Source organism: Dasypus novemcinctus, chromosome 13, assembly GCF_030445035.2.
Source record: "Dasypus novemcinctus isolate mDasNov1 chromosome 13, mDasNov1.1.hap2, whole genome shotgun sequence".
Classification (NCBI taxonomy): Eukaryota; Metazoa; Chordata; class Mammalia; order Cingulata; family Dasypodidae; genus Dasypus; species Dasypus novemcinctus.
This window is the reverse complement of record NC_080685.1, coordinates 58,031,510-58,059,430: the sequence shown is the minus strand read 5'-3', so window position 1 is coordinate 58,059,430 and position 27,921 is coordinate 58,031,510. Positions and strand designations below refer to the sequence as shown.

At 39.5% G+C, this 27,921-nt stretch overlaps 1 protein-coding gene across 1 annotated transcript in view; it reads right to left on the bottom strand.

Moving 5' to 3' along the window:
- Positions 1 to 438: 438 nt before the first annotated feature.
- TOR3A (torsin family 3 member A) overlaps positions 439 to 27,921 on the bottom strand; it is a 46,021-nt gene continuing 18,538 nt past the window's right edge. The window contains exons 5-6 of the mRNA XM_004478227.4: positions 5,084 to 5,208; positions 439 to 4,526 (exon numbers count right to left, since the gene is read on the bottom strand). Coding sequence (XP_004478284.1) covers positions 4,276 to 4,526; positions 5,084 to 5,208 — 376 coding nt within the window. The 3' untranslated portion in view covers positions 439 to 4,275. The remainder of the gene's footprint in view (positions 4,527 to 5,083; positions 5,209 to 27,921) is intronic.

Sequence of the window (27,921 nt, the reverse complement as noted above, 5' to 3'; positions counted from 1 at the left end):
CTATCTGTAGACCTAACGTTGAAACGATATCTACTTTGAGTCACAAGGGGGAGGTACAATGTTGCCCTCAGATCACATCATATTCAGGGCAGAATTGTGATATACACCCTGTGTCTATTCTAAAGAGATTCTTTGTCCATCCTTCTACTCACCACAGCAGGTATCAGGGTAACACGTGTCAATCCACCCAAGTAATCCACGCCAAGTCTGAGGTTTCTGAGCATGCTAGTTAACTTTTTAGCTCATGTCTGAGGTGAACTGTCATGCTAGCAGGCTTTGGCTTTAAGAAAGGAAATACTGAGAGTTTGTATGGTTGGAACTTGCTTAGATTTGCCTGTGGCCTTTACATTGGGAGTTTTAAGTCGTGTAATTAAGTACCATAAACTAGTTGGAGAATGGCACTTCTGGCTAATAAAACATTTTCAAATACCTGGATACTTAATTTTCAGCAATTTTAATCCAATGAAAATGATATACAAGTATGCCAAATAAAATGCATTCTTTGATTCAAAAGCTAGTGCAGGATCCCACAGTCCTTTAGGTTCATTCATGGTGTACCCCAAGTACTGTTCAGTACAATTCAGAAGTATCATATACCATGTATGGCAAGAATACCGATAGGGATGTTTTTAGTAGATATGGAGCAGATAAACCAGCTGTCCTCTATTTTGACAAGTCATTTTTTTCAATGTTCAGTATTCTTATGTTCCATTATAAGGAATTTTGAGATCTTCAAAAAATCACCTTGATTAGGCTGATTGTCCTTCAGGGAAATTAGTATTCAGAAACTAGAAAGGACAATGAGGTACTCAGATTTTGGGGGCATATAATTGGAAACTCTCATATCTCAGATATATAGAGAGGGTACATGTTTTATGTCCATAAGCATACATACACTGTTGTGCCTAGTAAAAAAGGAGAGAAATGAAATAGGAATAGATCACATCTTTTCCTCTGGTGAACAGAAGCAGTGTCATTGTGGGTGTGTTTCCATGGACACAGACTGAGCTTTTAATGCTTACTCAGAAACCCCCTGCCTCTCGTGTGGGTCCTGGACTTTTCCTTCTTTGCATTCTGATTTTGTAAGACCTATCAGTGGAGAAACACCAATTTTATGCTCACTTGATAAAAATAAGCTTGAGCACTTTGTGGTGGTGATTGACAGAACTTTGGCCTAAAACAAGCTTTTTCAGATTCCTTAAAATGTATCATTTATACCAAAGGTCACGCTGTGCAGTTGTATGCGTGGTGCACAGAGAGTAAGGTCTGGAGGGTTGGGCACTGTGTGCAGTGCTAAGGAGATACAGTGAGACTATAGGATTTAACTGAAAACACATCATTCATGAGTCACACTACCAGTGTTGTCAGGTATTTGTTCTTGTTATTGTAATATATTTTCAGTTTTTCTAATTTAATTCTCTCACTCCGTTGTCTGACTGTGAACTGCTAACAGTGTTAAACTTGATGTAAATAAATGAGGCCCTTGCAAGGGACTACTGTCTGCCTGTTGTCTCACAAGGTTTGCCAACTTGTGTTTTATTTTAAATAAAGGTTGCAATATTTTATTGGCAAAGTAGGCTTGATATTGGAGCATTTCTCCCATAATTTTAATAATTTCTGTAAGTAAAATGAATGTCTCTATGGTAAAGAAGCTGGCTAGCAAGCATCCCTCAGAAAGATCTTTAGAATGTCCTCTATGGGGATGAAACTCGTCCATTAACAGAGTGCATTTTTGAAAACGGCCAAAAGTCATCTGGAATCCAGGCTGGCACCTAAGGTAAGTGTGTGTGTGCACCTGCATGCAGCACCCAATGTGAGGTGACTGTAAAATGATAATTCTCTCAACATCTATTGCGGTCAACTCCAAATAAGTTCTAAAAATGTTTTGAGCCACAGTAGCAAATAAGAGTAAATGGAGAATCTCACAAAGGAACATTTTATACTTGTTTGACTTGATCATTTTTTTTTTTAAATGAGTCATTGATTTTAGAAATAACCTTATTAGGTATGAATAGAATATACACGAGTGATACACACGAGGCCCAATTAGAATAGCTGTACTGTGATATACCTCACACTCTACCATCAGTCCTTTTCTCCCACTCATTTTTATTTTCGTTTAGGAAGTCTTGTTCTTAGAATCTTCCAAAAATGCCTTGTGATTTTCTTCCTCTTTGTATTATAATGTACAAGGTAATAATATACCCTGTGAGGGTAGAGGGTTGGCAGAGGAAATAGTCCTAGAGGTAAAGTAGTCCTTAAAGCATAGCAGTTGGGAGCTCAGGAGCTGGAGTCAGACTGGGGGATTGAGTCCCCACCCCTCCACTGACCAGCTTTGTGACTTTGTACAAGGTATTTAATGTCTCAGACTCCTCATTTTCTCACTAAGTGGCGATAAAATTGGTCCCTATGCCATAGTGTGAAAAAAATTACATGAGATAATGGGATAAGTGCACAGTGCATGGCACATAAGTTATCAAAACTTAGTTACTGGGGAACAGTGTAGCTCAGTGGTTGAGTGCCTGGTTTCCACGTACGAGGTCCCAAGTTCAATCCCTGATAACCTCTAGGGGAAAAAAAAGGTTACCTAACCAGGGTTCCAAGAATCAGACATAGAGAGTAAGTCTTAGGTTTGGCTTTGAGTATGGTGCTGAAGATGACAGTTTTACTAGATTTTTATTTTTTTAAACCCTTAAATAATCTATTATAAAGTGCTCCGGACAAGGGGCTTTAATTCTTACAACCCTTTGAGGGAGGTACAGTTGTGCCCATTTTTACAAATGAGGGAACTAAGCTTAGACTAAAGTAAAATAGTTCTCCTGTGGTCTCAATAGTAAGTAGCTGAAACACGATTCTGGCTCAGGCGGTCAGGTTCAGAGAACATTCCTAGAACCACTGTGTTCTGCTTCTCTTGGTTCTAGAGGTGCAGATCCTGTATTTATGACAGCAAACATACCTGGCCAATGCTAGAGTGTCAGCTGTTCTGCATCTTAAAGAGCAAACCTTTAAAGTGTGTATTTACAGAGTTGAGAGCCAGGTATGGAATAGAATTGGGTGGCCTGCATATTCTTACGATGCTCTAGACTTAGTGAACCAGCACCAAAACCTGGTCTCCATTTTATTATATAGTTAGGCTGTGTTTACCTTTGTCCCATAAAGTGGTATGAAAGGAACTTAGTTTAATTCGTTTTAATATCTGAGTACCTAATGTGGCTCAGTGTAGGTACTCCCTAACTTTGAGGCACAAAAAGTGTTAAATGGGGGAGAGACAGGGTTGTATTTTACAAGGGCTTAAGATAAAGAGGGTCAAGGAGGGAAGCTTGAGGAGAACCACCAAAAAAACACTTCATAAGTACTTCTTGGTATCTAGACAAAATGCTAGACATTTTATACATTGCCATTTAATCCCCTAAACCACTGTTTTTTCTTTTTTAAAACTGGGAAAATGAGAGTGAAGTTTTCATCAATAAGAGTGATATGCTATGGAAGCCTCTTTCAGTAAGATCCTGCTGCAAACCAGCTCAGCTGATGTAGTCCCAAAGCAAACGGAAATAAACTGGCAGTTGGTCATCTTGCTAGCTCTGTGAGTGCCAACATGACACCCCTTGTCTCCACCAATCCCCATCAATATTACCTGGCTTTTGAAATTTTGCTGAGTGAGCATAATTAGTAGGTCTCACTAAAAAGTAGGTCAAAGATATTAGAAAACTACAAAATTTTAATCTTTACATTTGACAGTCATTGAGGGCCCTAAATGTAAAAAAAAAAAAAAAAAAAAATCTGTACTGGCATGATTTTAAAAATTGTCCTCTCTGCACCTTACCGCTGAGACCGTTTGCAAGTCTTCTGCTCCCAAATAGCAGCTGCTTGGCTTTCTTCTAGGAATAACAACTTGAAAGCAAACCCACTGGGTCAGCAGAAAATTCATTCTTCCCTTCTTTATAACCTGAGGATCCTGTAGTCTCTAAGGTGCAGCATCCAGGCTTCTATAGGGAATAACTGAGATGCTAAGGAGATAATCCAGTCTTAATATACCCTGGGATTTGTTTATCTCCCAGATATCTTTTTCCAGCCATTCTAAAATGTGGGCATTTAAGGCACTTAAGTGATCTTAAGAATCCGCTCTGATTCTGGCTAAGGTACACACCAGTTGTGTTAGTGATTGCTGGATGCCAGCCTGTCCCTCCCATTTCTTGTCATCCCCAAAAATGCTTTGGAGGTCCCAGAGTCCTGTGAATGGAAGGAAGCCTGCTTCATGAAGGCTTCACCTAGCCCTTAAGGCAGGAAGTAATTAATTCTCTGGGAAATAGATTTGCAGCCCTGAGAAGAGAAGAGTTGTTCCTCCTTTGGGACATACACCATCATCTTGGCGATTTCATCCAGTGCTGCTTCTGTATATGGGAGCTCCTGGCTCAGGAAAGCATCACGTGCACACAACCTTACATGACGGTATTCCAGTGGCAGGAAGGGGACGAAGAAGTCAATCAGGCTTTCCTTCACAAGACGGCTGCGGCCAAAGCCACTGTCTGAAAGCAAGACCCAAAGTTATATGGAGTCTGGCCTGGCATCTGAACAGAGCTGGAGTTTTAAAGTGTCCCAGAACCTAAGGTCTGGGCAAGGTTAATGTGATATGCCAACTCCAGGAGGACTACATAGCTGTTTCTTTTAAGGAAAAGTGCCGTAACTATACATGTTGCAGGTGAAACAGAGAGAGTGATGGCATGTTTGCCAGGTTTAAGGTTTGGTTTGATGGTAGAAAGCAAGTGGAGCAACCTTACCTCTGACTGGAGGCTGAACCACAGAAGTTCAATAGGCTTCAGAGCCCATTGCTTGGATTTCTAGGACCAAAGCAAACTACTCTCTAAAAGCATTTTCAGAAAAGAAGTTCAGGCTTTCTTGGCAGAGCCAAGCCTGAGCAACTGTTTGTGCCTACCCAAAGATGACAATGCAAGATAGTTATATAATGTTTCCTCTGTGATCCTAAGGATCTGTCTGCTTCATAAACACAAATTCCAACACTACACATTAGTCCCCATTGTAGCTTTCAACAGAGGCTTACTTTCTGCTTAGCTGGGAATCATACCTGTGGACTCCAAAATCTCAGCCTGGAAGTGTGGCTCCAAGTGTTCCATTGTAATATCTTCCCGAGACTGTCCACCCTTAAGCAAATTCAAGACGACTTCATTGATGATATTGCCCCCAAGGTTACTAAAAGAGAAAACAGCTTGTTAACATTTCATTATTTTTATATTTAGCTTCAAAATGGGTAACTTAACCACTGAACCAAGAAATTGGTGCCTGGAAGAATGGAGGTTGAGGGGCCTAGGCCTTCCCCAGGAGATCTTATCACAACCCAAAGGTCTGTACAAAAAAAAGACACTGTCCTGCTGTACCACCCCTCTTCCCTCTCTCACCTGACTTTTGACCAACATTTACTGACACTTCGAGGTGAAGAGAGCACTAAAGATGGGTAAGATGGGGTTCTTTCCCTTGAATTCAAGTGGTAGGAGACATACATGGATGAAATTCTAGGACAGGGTGGCAAGCACTAATGTAGAAGTAACTAAGGTCTAGGGAGAAGACTTAAGAGAGTATAAGACTTCTGAGCAGATGTGGACCAAGTAGTGATCATCAGACATGAAGGCCTTGGTGTTTAGGGACTGCAAGTTGTTTGGAATGAATAGAAAAGAATTGGGTATGAAAGGCCAAGGCTAGGGTGAGGAGGCCTGTGCCTGCCACACACAGGGATTTTAGCTTTAAAGCCATGGGAAACCATCGAAGGATTTGGAGCTTGGGAGTATAAGGCAATGAGGTGACCTGATCAGCTTTACTTCCTAAGAAGATTATTCAAGGGAACGAGTCAATTGAAGAGGCACAGATGAATGAAGAAAGCTAGCCAGAGAGTTTTGTTTTTGTTTTACAATGGTCCATTGATAGAGGTGATGAACTCAATGGAGAGGATATAAAGAGGAGAATGTAAGAATTAGTTTAGCAAAAATAAATACTGGAGATTACAGTAACTAAATTTTAAAGTCCCCTAGAGATGTGGAGAAATAGGAACACTCATTCACTGCTGGTGGGAATGTAGAATGGTTCAGCCATTGTGGAAGACAGTTTGGTGGTTCCTCAGGAAGCTAAGTATAGAACTGTCATATGATCTGGCAATCCCGCTACCAGATATATACCCAGGAGAATTGAAAGCAGGGACACGAACAGATAATATGCACATCAACGTTCAAAGCGGCATTATTCACAATTGCTAAAAGATGGAAACAACCCAAGTGTCCCTCAACAGATGACTGGATAAAGTGTTGTGCACACATCCAGTGGAAATATTAATAATTCAGCTGCAAGAAGAAATGAAGTACTGATGGATGAGACAACATAGATGTACCCTGAGAACCTTATGTTGAATGAAATAAGACAGACACAAAAGAACAAATATTGCATGATCTCACTGATATGAACTAAGGATAGTAAGCAGACTCACGGAGGTAGAGTCTGGGAAATAGGTTACCAGGAGATAAAATGGAAGTAGAGAATGGTGAGCTGATTCTTCATTTGTAACAGAATTTATAATTAGGTGATTGTGATGATGTGGAAATGGATGGAAGTGATGGTGGCACAGAACCAAGTGTGTGAACATGGTTGAAAGGGGAAGTTTTGTATCGTTCATGTTACTAGAAGGAAAACTAGAGGATAAAATGGGGGACTGTACAACATAGTGAACAATGGTGTGGCCAGGGATTGTGGTTAATAATAAAAACTTAAGAATATTCTTTCAGGATTTATAACAAAGGTTCTTCACTAGTATAGGGTATTAGTAGTGGGATGGTATATGGGGGAAAATGTACCTAAAGCATGCTAAAGCATACTTCTATGGGATGTAACTTTTTGTTGTTATAGGTATGTTTTTTTCAGTAGATAGAAACATACACAGTAGCTAACAAAACAAACTTCCATTCTGGGGAAGTCCTGCTACTTTCTCAAATAAGATGACAAATATCTCTGGGCAATAAATGCTTTGCCTAATAAAAGGAAGCAGGCCAATATGCCAAGCCCTCAATCTTAATTCTTATAGGTATGAACCTTATTCCTGTAAAAACGAAACTAAGCCTAATTAGAATTAATGCCTAAGAGTTACCTCCTAAAAACCTCCTTGTTACTTAAGTATGGCCTCTCTCTAAGTCAAATTCTGCAGATAAACTCACTACCTTCCCCCGTAACCACTTCCCTGATGTGGGACATGACTCCTGGGGATGAGCCTCCCTAGCACCAAGGGATAATCAGCAAGCATTAGTGAGCTATGCATTTGGAAAAAGACCTTGACCAAAACCGGAAATATTAAATAAAACAGACTTTATAGCTAAGAGATTTCAAAGTGAGTGAGCAGCTCATTCCAGAGGTTAAGCTTTTGTAGGTCTCAGGCAGATTTCACAAACTGCTACAGTAAACAAAGCCTCAAACAAAAGTGCTCCCAAGGGCTCTAAGAATGTCTGGGCACTATAGGCAAGCCACTTAGCCTCATGAAATCAATACCCCCTCAGCAGGTCCTACTTAGGAATATATGAAAAGCTATTTCCTCAATATAACACAGTTACACTCATTTATAATTCCCCTAATCATGATCCTTCTATTCCTTTTATTTGAACCTATAATTTTCAATATTCCTGTTAAGTACATTTTTCAGAGACTTAAATCTTCAGTTGTTCATATGCCAATTGAGCCCTGAAACCCTGCACAGTTGCAGTCAACTCCTCTCCAGTTCTTCAGGCCTGCCCTGGACAACTAACAAAATGATGATGATGGACAAGTCCCATCCCAAAACCAAGGAGTATCTACAACTTCAAGCAAAACAATTCCTTCCCTCTGCCCCATAATGTCTTAGTCCCCTCTCAGCCTGAAGGAGTCAAAGGAGATCCTGGAGGGTCTGAAAAAGAACAAACAAATGCCAAAGTGAACAGAAAGAAGGAATAAAGATTAAAATACCGATAAACAAAACAGAATAAGGAAAACAATAGAATCATCAAAACCAAAAAATGCCAATTTGCAAAGAAAGTGAAAGATGTTTCTTATCTTGGTTTTGTTTTGTTTTGTTTTTTAAGTTACTGGCATCATTATTCTTGGGGTGCCCCCATCCCAAAAATATAGTATGTACAACTGCAAGCAAAGCAGTTGCTTACATCTGCCCCATAAAATCTAAGCCCCTCTCAATCTGAGATAAAGCAGGTATCACCATCCCCAAATCCTCAAGGTTGAGGAATGAATAAACATAAGGGAGGAATATAACCATGGACAAAGTAAACTTATTAATATTGGAGTAATGGAAGAGCAAGTAACATTGTTATAAAGATAGTGGTTACCAGAGGTTCTGAGGGAGAGGGAGGGAATAATAGAACATAGGGCATTTTTAGGGCACTAGAATTAAATGTAAACCACAATGTAAATTATAGATCTTGGTTAGTAGCAATGCTGCAATATTTATTCATCAGCTGTAACAAATGTATCACATAATGTAAGATGTTATTAATTGGGAAAGGTGTGAGGGGGGGAGGAGCTTTATAGGAATCCCTTATATTTTCAGTGTAATGTTTCTATAATCTAAAAACCTCTTTAAAAATAAAGTTTATTACATTAAAAAAAAATCCAAAAGCTTTTCCTTGAAAAGATCGATAAAATCAACAAGACTTTAGCTGGACTGACAAAGGGGAAAAAAAGAGAAAGTACACAACTAAACTCAGAAATGAAAGGGGGACATTACTACCAACATCACAAAAATAAAAAGGTCTATAAGAGAACACTATGAACAACTGTATGCACTCAAGTTAGATAACCTAAACGGACAAATTCCTTAAAAGACACAAAACTACCTATACTGACTCAAGAAGAAAAGGCAGATCTCAACAAGCCAATAACTAGTAAAGAGATTGAAACTGTAACCAAAAACCTCCCAACAAAGAAAGCCTGAACCAGATGGTTTCAGGGGAATTTTACCAAATATATCAAAATTAATACCAATCCTGTTCAAACTCTCCCAGAAAAATTGAAGAAGATGGACTGAAGCTGTCTAGTAAGATAGGGAACCAATAGATGGATCTGGAACCTGGCAAAGAGTCCACGTGGACATCAATAACCCCAAGATGGCTGCTGGAGGACCCACACACACACACACACACACACACACACGACTCTGCCATTCAGAACAAGATTTCCTCTGGAAGCCAGGAGAAGCCCCAGATATTCCCCCAAGGACTTTGTCATTGGACCCTCCCAGGGGATTGATGGGTGGGGTAATCAGCCAAAACAGTAAGCAGCTGGGACTCCCCCTATGCCATTAGCAAAGGAGTGGAATAATTAACAGTTTAAAAAGTAAGCACAAAGCCTGAATAGTTCTCTCGCCTTTGGACCCAAATTCTGGCCGCCTACTCCCCTGCTTGGATCACTACCCAAGTAAACCTGGGGATTTATAATCTATAATGGGAAATTGTAGTCTGTGAATCAGCCCACTTTATCACTTTTCAGTCCCTTCCTCTCTATTTGGGACCCATGATCTGTTATTTTCTCCCATTTCTCTTCCCTCCCTACCTTAATAAATTACTGGCCTAACTCACCCGATATGCTCTTGAAATTCATTTCTGCAGCACAGTCAATAACCTAGACAAAATCTGGTTACAGGACTACCTAACTCATTCTATGCAACCAAAATCACCCTTGTACGAAAGCCAGATACTACAAGAAAAGAAAGCTACAGACCAATTTCTCTTTTCAGTATAGATGCAGAGATCCTCAACAAAATACTAGCAAACCAAGGAATTATACACCATGATCACATACAAGGAATTATATACCATGATCAAGTGAGATTTAGCTCAGGTATGCATGGGTGGTTCAACATTAAAAAATCAATAAATGCAAAACACACTAACAGAACAAAGGGGGAACCACATGATCTCTCAATTGACATAAAAGCATTTGGCAAAATCTAGCAATCCTTCTTGATAAAAAAATTAAAACCTCAGACAAATAAGAACTAGAAAGAAACTTCCCCAACATGATAAAGGGCATGTATCAGCTAACATCCTACTTAATGGTGAAAAACTGAAAGCTTTCCCAAGATCAGGAAAAAGACAGAATTCCCCACTGTCACCACGGTTACTCAACATTGTAATGAAAGTTCTGGCTAGAACAATTAGGCAAGAGAAGAAATAAAAGGCATCCAAATTGGAAAGGAAGAAGTGAAACTTTCCCTACTTGCAAATGGCCTGATCCTATATACAGAAAATCCTGAAACATCTACAACAAAGCTACAAGAACTAATTAACAAATTCAGCAAAGTGGTGGGGTGAAAGATCAACATGAAAAATCAGTTGTGTTGCACCTGTGTCTGAGGTGTGTACTATCTTTTTCCTTTCCTTAAACTCTTTTAAAAGTTTGTTTATATACACTATTATATATATAATACTTATATAGTTTATATACACTATTTTTTTAAAGATTTATTTATTTATCCCTCCCCCCACAGTTGTCTGCCTCTGTGTCCATCTGCTGCGTGTTACTCTTTTGTCCGCTTCTATTGTTGTCAGCGGCATGGGAATCTGTGTCTCTTTTTGTTGCACCATCTTGCTGTGTCAGCTCACTGTGTGTGCGGCACCATTCCTGGGCAGGCTGAACTTTATTTCGTGCTGGGTGGCTCTCCTTATGGGGCACACTCTACATGGGGGACACCCCTGCATGGCACAGCACTCCTTGCGTGCATCAGCACTGCGCATGGGCCAGCTCCACACAGGTCAAGGAGGCCCGGGGTTTGAACTGCGGCCCTCCCATGTGGTAGGCAAACGGCCTATCCACTGGGCCAAGTCTGCTTCCCTATATACACTATTAATGAACAATCTGAAGAGGAAATCAAGGGGGGAAATTCCATTTACAATAACAACTAAAACAATAATAGGAATAAATCTAATCAAGGATATAAAGGACTTCTACACAAAAAAAACTACAAAACATTGCTAAAAGAACTCAAAAGACAACCTGAATAAATAGAAGGATATTCCATGTCCATAGAATGGAAGACTAAATATTGTTAAGAGTCAATTCTAATCAAAGCAATTAACAGGTTTGACACAATCCCAATCAAAATTCCATAACTGCCTGTACAAAAATGGACATGCCAATCATCACATTTATATGAAAGGGAAAGGGACTCCAAATAGACAAACCCACCTTGAATAAGAAGAATAAAGTTAGAGAACTCACACATCTCAATCTTAAAACTTATTACAAAACCACCATAATGAAAACAGAAAGGTACTGGCCCAAGGACAGACATCTAGACCAATGGAATCAAATTGAGAGCTCAGAAATCAACCCTCACATTTATGGCCAGCTGATTTTTTATAAGGATGCCAAGTTCACTCTATGAGGAAAGAATGTCAGGAATGCTAGGAAAATTGGATGTCCGTATGCAAAAGAATGAAGGTAGATCCCAACCTCACACCATATACAAAAATTAACTCAAAATGGATAAAAGACATAGATATAAGAACCAGTACTCTAGAAACTCCTAGAAGAGAACATAGGGAAACATCTTCAGGACCTTGTATTAGGCAATGGTTTCTTAAATTTTACACTCAAAGCACAAGGAACAGACAAAAAAATAGATAAATGGAAAAATTAAAACTCATCAAAATTTAAACTTTTGTGCAAATGACTTTATCATGAAACTAAAAAGACAAACCTACACAATGGAGAAAATATTTGGAAACCACATATCCAATAAGGGTTTAATATCCAGAATATATAAAGAAATCCCACAAGTCAACAACAAAAAGAAAAGCAACCCAATTAAAAAGTGGACAAAAGAATAGTCATTTCTGCAAAGAAGAAACGCAAATGATAAAAAAAATAAGAAAAAATGTTCAACATCATTAGCTATTAGGGAAATGCAAATCAAAATCCTCATACAATTTCATGCCCACTAGAATGGCTACTGTTTTTAAAAAAAGGAAATTACAAGTGTGCATAGGATGTGGAGAAATATGAGCATGAATTCATTGTTTTGGGGAATGTAAAATGGTGCAGGCTCTGTGGAACACAGTTTGTCAGTTCCTCAAAAAATTAAGTATAGAATTACCATATGACCCAGCAATCCCATTCTAGGCATATATCCAAACAAACTGAAAGCAAGGACTCAAACAGATATTTGCACACTGATGTTTTAAGCAGCATTATTCACAGCTCCCAGAGATGGAAGCAATGCAAGTGTCCAACCAATGAACAGATAAATAAAATGCAGTATATGCATATAGTGGACTATTATTAAGCCACAAAAAGAATGAAATTCCGAAACATGTGACAACATGGGTGAACCTTAAGACATGATGTTAAGTGAAAATACAAGGCAGGGACTAAGGGACAAAAACATTTTGTTGCTGATATGAAATAATTAGAATAAGTAAATTCATAGAGTTAGAAACTAGAATTTGGTTACCAGGATCCAGATTGGAGGCAGGGAATGGCAAGTTAATGGTTAAATTGTACAGCATTCTATTGGATTGACAGAAAAGTTTTGGTAATGTAAGGTGGTAGCACAACATTGTAAATGTATTTATAGCACTGAAATACATTTGAATGTAGTTAAAGGGGGTAATTTTCAGTTGTATATTAAGTACTAGAATAAAAAATTTTAAAAACACATAGAACTGTATATCATGAACAGGGAACCCTATGTGAACAATGGACTATTGTTAATATTATCATTATAAAAATGTTATTTCATGAATCATAACAAATGTACCACACTGAATCAAGGTGTTGATAATAGGATGGTGTATAGGAACTCTATTTTATGCATGATTTTTCTGCAAACCTACAATTTCTGTATTTTTTTAAAAAGGGAAATTTTAGGTTGTATAAGTTACCACATGCAAAAACAAAAACAAAACAAACATGAACTATACGAAACAAAGTAGGTGATAATGGAAGAATAGAGAGACAAAAAAAATGTATAAACTTACAAAGACCAAATAGTAAAACATTATAGAAGAACAAAGTCCTGCATTGAGGAAGCAGCACAAAACTGGTGGTGTAAGACGTTTTAGGATTCACTTCTTCCTCTAGAAAAATGAAAAAGCTGGAAAGAGAGACTGAACTTAACTAGTGGTAACTCTGGAACCAGAATTGTCACTTAGAACAACCATAGCAGTGCCAGAGGAAGCAAGAGGCTGCCAAGAGTTAGCTTTGTTAGTGAAGTACGAACCAGTGGCCGGCCTCCAAGTTTAAGCCCCGAGCAGTAGCTGCAGAAATGGCTCTGGCACCATCACCCAGGTTCTGGGAGCAGCTGGCTGCGGCTAGAGCTGGCAGAAGCATTGTCCTCCTCTGAAGGGTGAGATGAGGTTTGAGGTCAGTCTGAGGGACCAGCAAGGGAGTTTCAGCCCTCTGGAGAGTAGTACTTCCAGCCTCCCACCAGCATCCATCGGGATATAAAGAGCCTGTACACCATCTTTGGCTGCGTTTTGTTTGTTTTTCCGTTCTTCTACGGGTGTTTCCTGGTCTGAGAGATCCTTGAGGACACAGCACAGACTCTAGCCTTGGTTTCAGCCTTTTTCGCAGAAACAATTTCTGGTCTCACACCAGCATCTATCAGGACAGAGGAGTGCACCTTTTCATTGGTTGCTTTCTTCTTCTCTTTCTTGAGATCTTTAGTCTGGTGGATCAGTAAAGGCCCAGCACAGATGCCAGCCTTGGTTTCTCTCAGAAGCACGTCTTCTGGCCTTACACCAGCATCTACTGGACATAAAGAGACAACTGTGCACTTCCTTTCCTTTTATTTTTCTTTTTTTCCTTTTCCTGTTTTGTATTTTTAGGTCTGGCAGATCCCTGAGGAGAGGTCTAGATTTCATTCTGAACATCAGCAGCATCTGGCTTTCCACCAGCATGTAACAAGAAGACTTAGAGAAGCAGTACCTCATGTGGCTGTTTTGTCTGTCTGTTAGTATTTCTTTTCCCCTCCTCTCCCCTCTTTTTTCTTTTGCCTTTTCCTTTCTTGTTCTTAGTCTGGCAGATTAAAGAGTAGAACTAAATTTCCAGAGTGACTATAACATAATACTCAGAATATCTGTACAAATCCCTGCTTTAAAATCTTTGGGCTTTATACCTAGCAGTGGGATTGCCAGATCACATGATATGTATGTATGTATGTATGGTACCAGAGATTGAACCCAGGACCTCATAAATGGGAGGCAGGTGCTCAACCACTGAGCTACTAAGGAGTTATCAGCTCCTCTGATAATTCTACATTTAACAGTCTTCCACAGCAGTCTGCCACAGCAGCTGCACCATTTCACACTCCACCAGCAATGAATGAGTGTTCCTGTTTCTCCACATCCTCTCGAAGACTTGCAATTTTCTGGATTTTTTAAAATGGTAGCCATTCCAGTGGGTGCAAAAGAGTATCTCATTGTGGTTTTGATTTGCATTTCCCTAATAGCTAATGATGCTAAGCATCTTTTCATGTGCTTTTCAGCCATTTGTTATGTCCTCTTTGGAGAAGTATCTATTCAAGTCTTTTGCCCATTTTTAAATTGGAATGTTTGTTGTTTCATTGCTGAGTTATAGGATTTCTTTATGTATTCTGGATATCAAACCCTTATCAGATATGTGGTTTCCAAATATTCTCTCCCATTTAGCAGACTGCCTTTTCACTTTCATATAAAGTTCTTTGATGCACAAAAGTTTTTAATTTTGGTGAGGTCCCATTTATTTATTTATTTGTTGCTTGTGCTTTGGGTGTGAAGTCAAAGAAAGCATAGCCTAATACAAGGTCCTGAAGACGCTTCCCTACATTTTCTTATAAGAGTTTTATAGTCCTGGTTCTTACACTTAGATTTTTTTTTCAAAGATTCATTTATTTCTCCCCCCCTCCTTGTTGTTTGTGCTCACTGTCTGCTCTCTGAAATGTTCATTGTGTGCTCTCTGTGTCTGCTTGTCTTCTTTTAGGAGGCGCCGGGAACTGAACCTGGGACTCCAATATGGGAGGGAGGCACCCAATTGCTTGAGCCACATCCGCTCCCTGCTTCTTGCGTCTCTTGTCACATCTCCTTGGTGTGCCACCTCACCATCTTGCCTGTCTTCTTTAGGAGACACCAGGAACTGAATCCAGGACCTCCCATGTGGGAGGCAGGCACCCAACTACTTGAGCCACATCTCCTCTCTATTTAGGTCTCTTATCCATCTTGAGGTTAATTTTTACATATGGTGTCAGATAGGGGTCCCATTCATTCTTCTGCAGACGGATATCCAGTTCTCCCAGTACCATTTGTTAGGAGACTATTCTTTCCCAATTGAGTGGTCTGTGCCCCCTTATTACACATCAGTTGGGGGAAGTGGATATGACTTAGGTTACTGGGCTCCTGCCTACCACATGGGAAGTCGCTGGTTTGGATCCCAGTGCCTCCTAGAGAAGACAGTGAGCTGCCACACAGGCAAGCATGGCAAGCTAACACAACAAGAGGCACAAGAAGAAAAAACATAATGAGAGACCCAATAGGGTAAGGAGCAGAGGTTTCCAGTGCCTCCTAACGAAGAGAGGTGAAGCAACAGGCAGGTGTGACAAGATGACACAAGAGACACGGGGAGGAAAAACATAATGAGAGGCACAACAAAGCAGGGAGTGGAGGTGGCTAAAGCAATTAGGCACCTCCCTCCCACATGAAAAGTCCTGGGTTTGGCTCCTGGTGCCTCCTAAAAGGAAGATGGGCACACAACGAACAGACACAGGAAGTATAAACAACGAGGGGGTAGGGAGAAATAAATTTAAAAAAAAAAACATCATTTGGCCATAGGTGTGAAGATTTATGAGACAATCCTATTGTCTCATATATATACATGTACACATATATATCCTTATTCCAGTATCATGCTGTTTTGACCATTATAGCTTTGTAATAAGTTTTAAAGTCAGGTAGTGTGAATCCAGCAACTTCATTCTTCCTTTTTCAAGACTGTTTTGGCTATTCAGGACCTCTTACCCTTCCAAATAAATTTGACAATTAACCTTTCCATTTCTGCAAAGGAGGCTGTCAGATTTGGATTGGGATTGTGTTGAATCTGTGACTCATTTTGGGGCAGGAGTGACATGAGTAAGTTTGTTTCTACTAGTTTTCAAAGTAGTTTTTTTATTTTTTTAATGAAGGATGCTGGATTTTGTCAAATGCCTCTTCTGTATCAATTGAGATAATCATGTGTTTTTTCCCTTAGTTTTGTTAATGTGGAATCTATTGTCTTATGCTGAACCACCCTTGCATACTTGGGATAAATCTCACTTGATCATGGTGTATAATTCTTTTAATGTGCTGTTGGATTCAATTTGCTAGTATTTTGTTAAGGATCTTTCCATCTATATTCAAGAGAAATTGGTCTGTAATTTTCTTCCCTTGAAGTATCTTTGTTGGGCTTTGGTATTAATGCAATACTGGCTTCATAGAATTAATAAGGTAGTGTTCCCTCCTCTTCAATTTTTTAGACACATTTAAGTAGGATTAGAATTAATTATTTTTGAAATGCTTGGTAGAATCCCCTGCAAAGACTTCTGGTCCTGGGCTTTTTTTCTTAGGAAGTTTTTATTTACTGATTCAATCTCTTTACTTGTAACTGGTCTGTTGAGATGTTCTAGTTCTTCTAGAGTCAGTGCAAGGAGTTTGTATGTTTTTAGGAATTTATCCATTTCATATAGATTGTGTAATATGTTAGTGTAGAGTTGTTCTTAATATCCTCCTAGGATTTTTATTTCTGTGGGGTCAGAAGTAATGTCCGCACCTCACTTCCCATTTTTTTGTGTCCACTTTTTCCTTCTTCAGTCTAGCTAAAGTTTGTCAATTTTATTGAACTTTTCAAAGAAACAACTTTTGGTTTTGCTAATGCTACTTTTTTTTACATCTCCAATTTATTTCTGCTCTAATCTTTATTTCTTTCCTCTGCTTTCTTTGGATTTAGTTTACTGTTCTTTTCCTACTTCTTCCAAATGTACATAAGATTTTTTAAATTTTAGTTTTCTCTTCTTTTTAATGTAAATATTTAGGCTATAAATTTTTCTCTGAACACTACTTTTGCTTCATCCCTTAAGTTTTTATATGTTTTATTCTTATTTTCATTTGTCTTAAGATATTTACTGATTTCCTTTGTGATTTTTTTGGACCCATTGATTGGGGAGTTTAATCCATTAACATTCAATGTTGTTACTGTAAAGGCAGTACTTATTTCAGCTATTGTGTCCTTTGGTTTCTATGTCATATCTTTTTAGTCTCTCTTTTTCTTTATTGTAACCTCCTTCTCTGTATAATTGATCTTTTGTCATATATATCTGAATAACACCTTTTCTCAGTTCTATTTCTGTATATTTTGTTAAATACTTTATTTGTAGTTACCCTGAGGTATTATACAACCTATGTCTATAACTTACTAATTTGAAAAGATGCCAACCTAACTTCAATAAGATACACATTCTATGCACCCATATCCCTCAGTTGTCTCTATGTTGTTTTTGTACCACATTACCTCTTTATATTTTGCATGTCTGTGTCAGGAAATATAATAGGATAACAATTTCTTATTCAACTATATTCTTACTTTTATAGAAATTAAAAAGTACAGCTCTATATTGATGATACAGTTCTTCTGGGTTTTGCATTCACCCACATGGTTACCTTTATTGAAGATCTTCATTTCTTCACACTGCTCCAAGCAACTCTCTTCTGTCATTTCCTCTCAACCTGCAGGAACTCCCTTTAGTAATTCTTGTAGGGTAGGTCTTTTGGTGATAAATTCTCTCAGTTTCTGTTTATTTTAATGTTTTAATTCACCCTCAATTCTGAAGGACAGTTTTGCTGGATAAAGAATTACTAGCTCGCAATTCTTCTCTCTCAGTACCTTGAATGTATCATATCACTTCCTTCTCACCTACATAGTTTCTGATGAGAAACTCTCACTTAGTCTTATTGAGGATCCCTTGCAAGTGATGAATCACTTTTCCCTTGCTGCTTTCAGAATTCTCTTTATTTTTGGTATTTGGCATTCTGAGTAGTATGTGTTTTGGAGTACATCTAACGGGTTTATTTTGTTTGGAGTATATTGCATTTCTTTAACATGTATACTTATGTCTTTCGTAAGAGTTAGAAAATTTTCAACCATTATTTCCTCTAATATTCTTCTGCCCCTTTCCCTTCTCTTCTAGGACTCCCATAGTATACACTGGTATGCTTTATGCTGTTACTCCAATCCAGGGGTTTTTAACCTTTTTTGTTCCATGGACCCCTTTGCCAGTCAGGTGAAAATAATAGACCCCCTATTAAGTCCACACTATACTGTGTATTATTTAATAAATATTCCACACATGCACCAACATGTCCCCACAAGAATAATGTGTATTTTTTTTTAAATTTAAATTCAAGCTCACAGACCCCCTGAAATCTTTCCATGGGCCCCTTGGGGGGGTCCATAGACCCCTAGTTAAGAACCCTGTTCTAATCCCTAAGACATGTTCAATTTTTCTATTCTTTTCTCTATCTGTTCTTATGACTGTATGATTTTGATTGTACTGTCTTCTAGATGGCTGGTTTTTTCTGCCTGTTCAAATCAGCTGTTGTAGGCCTCCAGTGTATTTTTTCTTAAGACGAGGTACCAGGGATTGAAACCAGAACTTCATACATGGGAAGCAGGTACTCAACCACTGAGCTATACCCATTGCTTTCTAGTGTATTTTTTCCCCAACCCACCCTATTATTATCTTTCTATCATTTATATATGAACATACATAAAAAATAAGTGTATAGTAAAAGTTGTAAACTTACAAAGCAAGCATGCATATCACACAGGGGTCCCATACATCAACCCTCCAACAACACCTTGCATTGCCATGAGATGTTTGTTACGAATTATGAAAGAATATTGTCAAAATCTTACTATTAATTATAGTCCTTATCTTACCTTTGGTGTTTTTCCCCAAACCCAACCTATTATTACTTTTTAAATATATTTTTTATGACAGAAGTTGAAAACTTATAAAACAATCATGCACATGTTCAGAATTCCCAAACAACATCCCTCTATCATCACACCACAGTGTGGTGGAACATTTGTTACAGATAAGATATACCATCTGATTGTTACCACGTCCATATTGTACATTTGGCTCACATTTTCCAGACTGCCTCATTATCAACACAGGACATCTTTGGCATAGACCCAAGAATATTACGTTTTTACTGCTATCCATAGTCCATAGGTCACTCCAGCTGCCTTCCACACTTCCACCACCCTGCACTAGTGATGTACATTTGCTCTAGCTCGCAAAGGTCACTCTTGCATCTGTACCATCAACCACAATTCCCATCCACCTCTTGGTTCACTGTGCTATTCAGTTCCTAGATTATTCTCTAACATTCTGTCAACTGGCATTTACATACCTAGACTACCATTTTCAGCCACATCCCCAGTTATAAAACAGCTGTTAATCACTATTTGTTACCATCCACTCCATACATTTCTATGCTTTTACAGTAAAGCGAATTAAAACTTCCACATACATTAAACATCAGTAGTCCATTCAGTCCTCCTCTTATCTCCTTTAAGAATCTACCACCTACCACCAGGTCTTGAAGATATTTTCCTGCAATTTCTTCTAGAAGCTTTATGGTTCTTGCTGTTATTTTTAGGTGTTTGATCCATTTTGAGTTAATTTTTGAATAAGGTATGAGATAGGCGTCCTCTTTCCTTCTTTCGGCTACAGATATACAGTTCTTTCAGCACCATTTGTTGAATGGAGTGTTCTGCCCAAGCTGTGTGGGTTTGACAGGCTAATCAAAAATCACTTGACCATACATGTGAGGGTCTGTTTCTGAACCATCAGTTTGGTTCCATTGATCTATGTGTCTGTCTTTATGCCAGTACCATGCTGTTTTTACGAATAGTTAGGTAATATGATTTAAAGTCTGGAGATGAGGGTTCACTTTTCCTTTTTATGATGTTTCTGGCTATTCAGGACCCCTTACACTTCCAAATAAATTTGATAATCATGTTTACAATTTTTCTTTTTTTTTTTTTAAGATTTATTTTTATTCCCACACACACACACATTCCCCCTGTTGTCTGCTCTCTGTGTCCATTCGCTGTGTGTTCTTCTGTGTCTGCTTGTATTCTCATTAGATGGCTCCAGGAATGATTCTGGGACCTTCCGAGAAAGGTGATCACTCTCTCCTCTGTGTCTCTTGTTGCATCATCTTGCTGCACCATCTCTCCACAATGACCGGCACTCCTGTGCGGGGTGGCTTTCGACATGGGTCGGCACACCACATGGGCCAGCTTGCCCTCCACTAGGAGGCCCTGGGCATCAAACCCTGAACCTCCTATATGGTAGACAGGAGCCCAATTGGTTGAGTCACATCTGTTTTCCTCAAATTTTTTTTTAAATGTTGGTGGAATTTTTATTGGGATTGCATTGGATCTGTATATCATTTTGAGTAGAACTGATATCTTAATGATATTTAGTCTTCCAATCCATGAGCACGGAAAGTTCTTCCAGTTATTTAGGACTTTTTAGATTTCTTGTAACATTAAGTTGCAGTTTTCTGAATACAAGTTATTTACATCATTAGTTAAGTTTATTCCTATTTGAGTTTTATTTGTCATATTTTATTTTCACCATTCTTTTGATACTTTTGGTTACTTTTATTGATATAATCTTCATTTCTAGACTGTCTTCCAGGCCTCTCCCATCTTTTCTTTTCAGGATCTAGCACACCCTTTAGTCTTTCCTGAAAATCTGGTCTCCTAGTTAGAAATTCTCTCAGTTTTTGTTTATCTGTGAGTATTCTAATCTCACTCTCATTTTTGAAAGACATTTTTTCTGGATATAAGATACTTGGCTGGAAGTTTTTCTCTTGTAGTATCTTAAATATTTCAGACCACTGTCTTCTTGCCTCCATGGTTTCTGGTGAGAAATCAACACTTAATCTTATTGGGTATCCCTTATATGTTCTGCATTGCTCTTCTCTTGCTGTTCTCAGAATTCTCTATCTTTGGCATTTGGCATTCTGATTAGGATGTGTCTCAGCGTTGGCTTATTCAGATTTTTTTTGGATGGGAGTATGTTGTGCTTCTTGGACATGGATATCTATGTCCTTCAATAGGGCTGGGAAATTTTCTACCATTATTTCTTCAAACATTCCTTCTGCACCCTTTCCCTTCTTTTCTCCTTCTGGGACACCCATGACATATGTTTGCATGCCTTTTGCTGTCATTTAGTTCCCTGAGACCTTGTTCAATTTTCTCCATTCTTTTCTTCATCTGTTCTTTTGTATGTTCACTTTTAGAGGCCATTTCTCCAAGCTCCCCAATCCTTTCTTCTGCCTTGTCAAATATGCTATTATATGATTCCAGTGTTTTAAAATTTCATTTATTGCACCTTTCATTCCTTTAAGAACTGCTGTTTTTCTATGCATGCTTCCAAATTCTTCTTTGTGCTCTTCCAATGTCTTTTTTTTTTTTTTTTTTAACAAATGATCTCCTTCCACAACTCAGGGCAAAGTTATTATTTTTTTTAAAGATTTATTTTATTTATTTATTTCTCTCCCCTTCCCCCCAGACCTGGTTGTCTGTTCTCTGTGTTTATTTGCTGCATCTTCTTCTTTGTCTGCTTCTGTTGTTGTCAGTGGCACAGGAATCTGTGTTTCTTTTTGTTGTGTCATCTTCTTGTGTCAGCTCTCTGTGTGGGTGGCACCATTCTTAGGCAGGCCTCACTTTCTTTCCCGCTGGGCGGCTCTCCTTATGGGGCACACTCTTTGCGCGTGGGGCTCCCCTACATGGGGACACCCCTGTGTGGCCTGGCACTCCTTGCATGCATCAGCACTGCGCATGGGCCAGCTCCACATGGGTCAAGGAGGCCCAGGTTTTGAACCATGGATCTCCCATGTGGTAGATGGACGCCCTAACCACTGGGCCAAGTCCACTTCCCCCAATTTCTTCTTAACATCCTTAATCTCTTTAGCCATCTCATTGAATTTATTAAGGAGATTTGTAGGAACATCTATAATTAGTTGTCTCCACTCCTTGATGTCATCTGGAGGCTAATCTTGTTCCTTAGCTGGGCCATATATCTTCCTGTTTCTTGATGTCGATTGTAACTTTTTGTTGGTGTCTTGGCATCTGGCTTACTAGAGTATTTGTTCTGGGTACAGTTTTTCTCTTTAGTTTATGGCTTCCTGCCCTTTCTCCCTTGCTAGTTGTGCAGTAGGAGCCAAGGATGTGGTTGGTGCTATAAGCTGTGGAGGCTCAAACTACCCTCATTGCCCCAGGGACTGATAAAGCTTCTCCCAACTTTCTCCTTTGTCAGGAGTAGGGACAGAGTCACGCTCTGTGGAATAATCCAAGTTGTGCAGGCCTAGACTGTAGGTGCCCAGACAGACTGATGAAGTTTCATGCCCCTTTCTCCCTTGCCTGGGGCAGGGATGGAGCTGCAGGTGTGGGCAGGAATTTATGCTGTGTGGGTCTAAGATGATCACAGTTACCTGGATAGGTTGTTGCAGGGCCCACCAGCCTCCTGCCTGCCAGAGATGGGGCTGAAGCTAAGCCTAGGGCTGTAGGCTGATCTGGGTGAAAGAAACCAGTTTCTACCATCACAGTGATTTTTGGTCAGCCCGGCTTCCCCTCATGCTGGGGGCAGAGTCAAAATGGCAGCCACCAGCCTCTTTCCAACTTGGACAAATTCACACATTAGCTCTTCCTAGGGTTATACCTTAGCCAGCCAAGTCGACTAATCAGTAGCCAAAATTGGTGGCCAACTGTCTCCTCCTCCCATTTTTGGGAAATGGAGCTTCCAATTCCAGTCACAGAATAGCTCCTGGGGTGGCTTATGTCGCCAGAGTAGGATAATCACTGGCCTCTACAGCTTGGCTGGTAATTTTCCAGAGAGGCTGGCGCAGGTCTCCCCAGCTTCCTCCCTTCCAGAGGTGGGATTGGGGCTTGGGTTTATGCTAAAGCTGCAATCCAACCTGGATGGAAAGAAGCCAGTGCCACCAGCACTGTGATTTGCAGTCTGCCCTGCTTCCACTCGTGCTAGGCACAGAGTTAAGATGTGGCTACTGGCCTCTTTCTGATTTGGACAGGCTCAAACTTAAGCTGTTCTTAGGATTATACTTTAGCCCACCAAATTTACTCATCAGTAGCTGAAGTTGGTGCCTAACCATCTCTTTCTTCCCTGTTTTTGGGAAGTGGAGCTTTCAATTCCAGCCACAGAACAGCTCCCAAGGTGGCTTGTGTCTCCACTGGAGGATGGGCACCAGCCTCCGTGGCATGGAGTGCTCTACTTAGGAATCTTCTTTACAGATGGGCAGTCTCTTCTTTCCATTCCTTAAAGGATGTTGCACGATGCTCTTCTCTTCTCCTGGAGCCCCCACACCAGTGCTTCAGGTAGCTCCAGATAGCTGTGGGTGTTTACTAACTGCCCTGTATCAAGAGCTGACTCTAGGAACTCCTTACTCCACCACCATCTTGCTGGTTGTCTCCTTTAGTGTATTTTTAATCTCCGCTATCGTGCCTGTCATCTCCATAATTTCTTTTTAAACTTTCTAATTCTTCACATTGTCTTCTTAATATCCTTTAGCTCTATATCCACCATTAGTTTATTTCTATTCATATTTTCCTTCATCCCCTTGAATTCATTTAGGAGATCTGTATCAAATTCTCTGATTAGTTATCCAAAGTCTGTCTCTCCTCTGAAGTTTTATTTTATTCCCTTGACTGTTTCTTAGTAGGACTTTTTAAAAATTTATTTATTTTTCCTGATATCTGAGTATCTTATTATTTTGAAATTGTAATTCTGAAAGTCAGTTTCTCCCTTTTGCCTAGGGTTTTATTGTAGGTTGGCTATGTGTTAATGCTTGGTCCAACTGACGCTGGACCTTTAGAACTGCCTGTGTTTAACTGTTCAGATTTTCTCAGGTTTTTTGCACTTGATTCTTCCCTGGATCTGTAGTACAACTTTTAAAATTTCCCTTTAAATGCAATTGTTTCACCTCAAGGAGAAAGTTTCCTTTCCCCTATTCTGGATCTGTGAATATGGGAATCTGGATCTGTTCTGTTTTTGTGCAGAATTTTCTCTGCTGTGCCTATGATTTAACTTCCCTCCCTCACTAACCCCTTTTTATTATACTTTTCAGTTCTGGGACCGATCTTGCCTTATAGTAGTTCATTCCCTCCCCTCCTTTTTTTTCTGCTTCCAGTTACTTCCCTGTTAAGGTATTCTACCCTGGAGAACAGGATGGGATCAATCCAAAAAGGTCTATTTTACATTTAGTTAGTCTAGCAATAAGAATGCGCTGAGTGTGTGCACCTCTTGCTAACAGTTCTGTCACCATCTCTTATTTCCTGGGGGCCTTTCTGCATGCAAGCACTAGTCTACCATTTGTGTCCGTCCTGGGACTCTATGGACTTTGATTCATGTAAGTGGATATAAGTGGGGTTCTTTTTTTTAAGATTTATTTATTTCTCTCCCCTCCCCTCTGCCCTGGTTGTCTGTTCTCTGTGTCTATTTGCTGTGTCGTCTTCTTTGTCCACTTCTGTTGTTGTCAGCAGCATGGGAATCTGTTTCTTTTTGTTGTGTCATCTTGTTGTGTCAGCTCTCTGTGTGGGCGGTGCCATTCCTGGGCAGGCTCCCTTTCTTTCCTGCTGGGCGGCTCTCCTTATGGGGCACACTCCTTGTGCGTGGGGCCCCCCTACGCGGGGGACAACTTGTACGTGGCACAGCACTCTTTGCACACATCAGCACTGCGCATGGGCCAGCTCCACACGGGTCAAGGAGGCCCGGGGTTTGAACTGCGGACCTCCCATGTGGTAGGCGGACGCCCTAACCACTGGACCAAGTCTGCTTCCCCCAAAACAATATTAACTCCAGGAATCCCAGCCCCTGGTTACAACTTCTAGCATTAGGCTGAATACAACTAGATGTGTGTTTTAACTTTACTTCATTCCACTGATAAAGGGACTATTTATTCTGTTCCATATATTCCAGTCATACTTTAGGAGGGGTCCAAATAGAAGGTCCCAGGTTATAGATGCCCTGTCTTCTTTTTGGTGTTTCTTTTTTTTTCTTCTCTGGATTCAGCATTCATGAAGTAGGATTAGTCCTTTTATTAGTTGTTTCTGAAAGAAACTTTTCCAGAGGATGTATTGAATTTTGATGAAGTTGCCAAGTACATTTAGTGCGGAAAGAACAGTCTCTTCAACAAATGGTGTTGAGAAAACTGGATATCCATATTCAGAAAAATGAAGTTAATTAGACCCCTACCTCATAGCATATATAAAAATCAACTCAAAGTGGATCAAGGATCTAAATATAAGAGCTGAAACTATAGCTCTTAGATAATAACAGGGGCAAATCTTCATGATCTGGGATATGATGGTGGATTCTTAAATATGACACCAAAAGCATGAGCAGCAAAAGAAATGGTATATTTGATTTCATAAAAATTTTAAAATTTTGTACATTGAAGGAAACTATCAAAAAAGTGAAAAAAAGACAACCTACAAAATGGGAGAAAATAGTTTTAAACGATATATTAGATAAGGGCTTACTACCCAAAATATACAAAGAATTTTTGCAACGCAACAAAAAGACAAGCAACCCAATTACAAAATGGCCAAGGTCTTGAACAGACATTTCTTTAAAGATATACAAACAGCCAATACACACATGAAAAAAAAGTTCAACATTATTATAGCCATTAGAAAAATGGAAATCAAAACCACAATGAGATACAAGTTCAAACCTACAAGGGTGGCTATTATCTAAAAAAATAAGTGTTGGAGAGGATGCAGAGAAATTGGAACTCTAACGTATTGTGGGTAGGAATGTAAAATGGTACAGCCACTATGAAAAACCATATGGCAGTTCCTCAAAAAGTTAAATACAGAAGTACTGTTTGACCTAGAAATCCCAATTCTAGGTATATATCCCAAGAGTGAAAACAGGGTCATAAACAATGCTTGTATACTACTGTTTATAGCAGCATTATTCACAATAGACAAAAGCCGGAAATAACCCAAATATCCATCAACAAATGAAGGGCTACACAAAATGTGGTACTTATACACAATGGAATGTTTTTGGCCATAAGACAAATGGGTATTATAAGATGTACCAAAACATGGAATAACCTTAAAAACATTATGCTCAATGAAATAAGCAGGGCACCTAAGGACAAAAAGTGCATGAAATCACTTATTAGAGATAACTAAACACAGTATATTTTCAGAGATGGAAAGTAGATTAGAGGTTACTGGAGTAATCAAGGAAAAAGAGGAGTGCTTGTTTGAAATTTTTAAGAACACAAAAATCCTAAGGAGAAAAGGCATATAAATTTGACTGCATGCAAATTGAAAACTTTTTAAAAATAATAAAGTGAACTTCATGTTTTAAAACATAGCATAGACTGAGATAAAATACTTGCCACAAAAAACAAAACAAAACACTGCATTATCAGCAGTTACTTTAAATGTAAATGGATTAAATTCTCCAGTCATAATGCAGAGATTGGCACAATGGAGAAAAATTTATGACCCAACTATATCCTGTTTACAAGAGACTCACCTTAAATCCAAAGACACAAGTAGGTTGAAAGTGAAACGATGGAAAACATATTCTACACAAATAGTAACCAAATGAGAGTTGGATGGCTATACTTTACCAGATAAAATAGACTTTAAGTAAAAAACTTAGGAGAGCCAAAAAGAACACATTCTTCTCTAGCACACATGGGTCATTCTCCAGGATAGAACATGTTAGATCACAAATCAAGACTGAATAAATTTTAAAAATATGGAAACATTCATTGTATATTTTCAAACCACAATGGAATAAAATAGAAAATTTGCAAATATTTGCAAATTATACACTCTTAAACAACCAATGGTCAAAGAAGAAATCACAAGAAAATTAGGAAATACCTTGAAGTGAATGAAAATGAAAACACAATATACCAAAGGCAAATGCCATGGAAAAGCAATGCTGAGTAGGAAATGTATAATTATAAATGTCCATATTAAAAAAGAAGCAGGAAGCAGACTTGGCCCAGTGGTTATGGCATCTGTCTACCACATGGGAGGTCCGCGGTTCAAACCCCGGGCCTCCTTGACCCGTGTGGAGCTGGTTCATGCGCAGTGCTGATGCATGCAAGGAGTGCCCTGGTCCCCTGTGTAGGGGCGCAAGGAGTGCGCCCCATAAGGAGAGCCATCCCGCGTGAAAGAAAGTGCAGCCTGCCCAAGAATGGTGCCGCACACACGGAGAGCTGACACAACAAGATGACGCAACAAAAAGAAACACAGATTCCGGTGCTGCTGACAACAACAGAAGCGGACAAAGGAGATACAGCAAATAGACACAGAGAACAGACAACCAGGAAGGAAGGGGAGAGAAATACATAAATACATAAATCTTTTTAAAAAAAAAGAAAAAAAAGAAGCATCTCGAATGAGAGCTCTTACCTCACACCAGGAAGAACTAGAAAAAGACGGGCAAAAGAAACCCAAAGTGGGGTGGCAGACTTGGCCCAGTGGTTAGAGCGTCCGTCTACCACATGAGAGGCCCGGGATTTGAACCACGGGGTCCTTGACCCATGTGGAGCTGGCCCATGCACAGTGCTGATGCGCGCAAGGAGTGCCCTGCCATGCAGGGGTGTCCCTGCATAGGAGAACCCCACGCACAAGGAGTGCGCCCCGTAAGGAGAGCCGCCCAGCACGAAAGAAAGTTCAGTGTGCCCAGGAACGGTGCCGCACACACGGAGAGCTGACACAACAAGAAGAAACACAGATTCCCATGCCGTTGACAACAACAGAAGCGGACAAAGAAAACACAGCAAACAGACACAGAGAACAGTC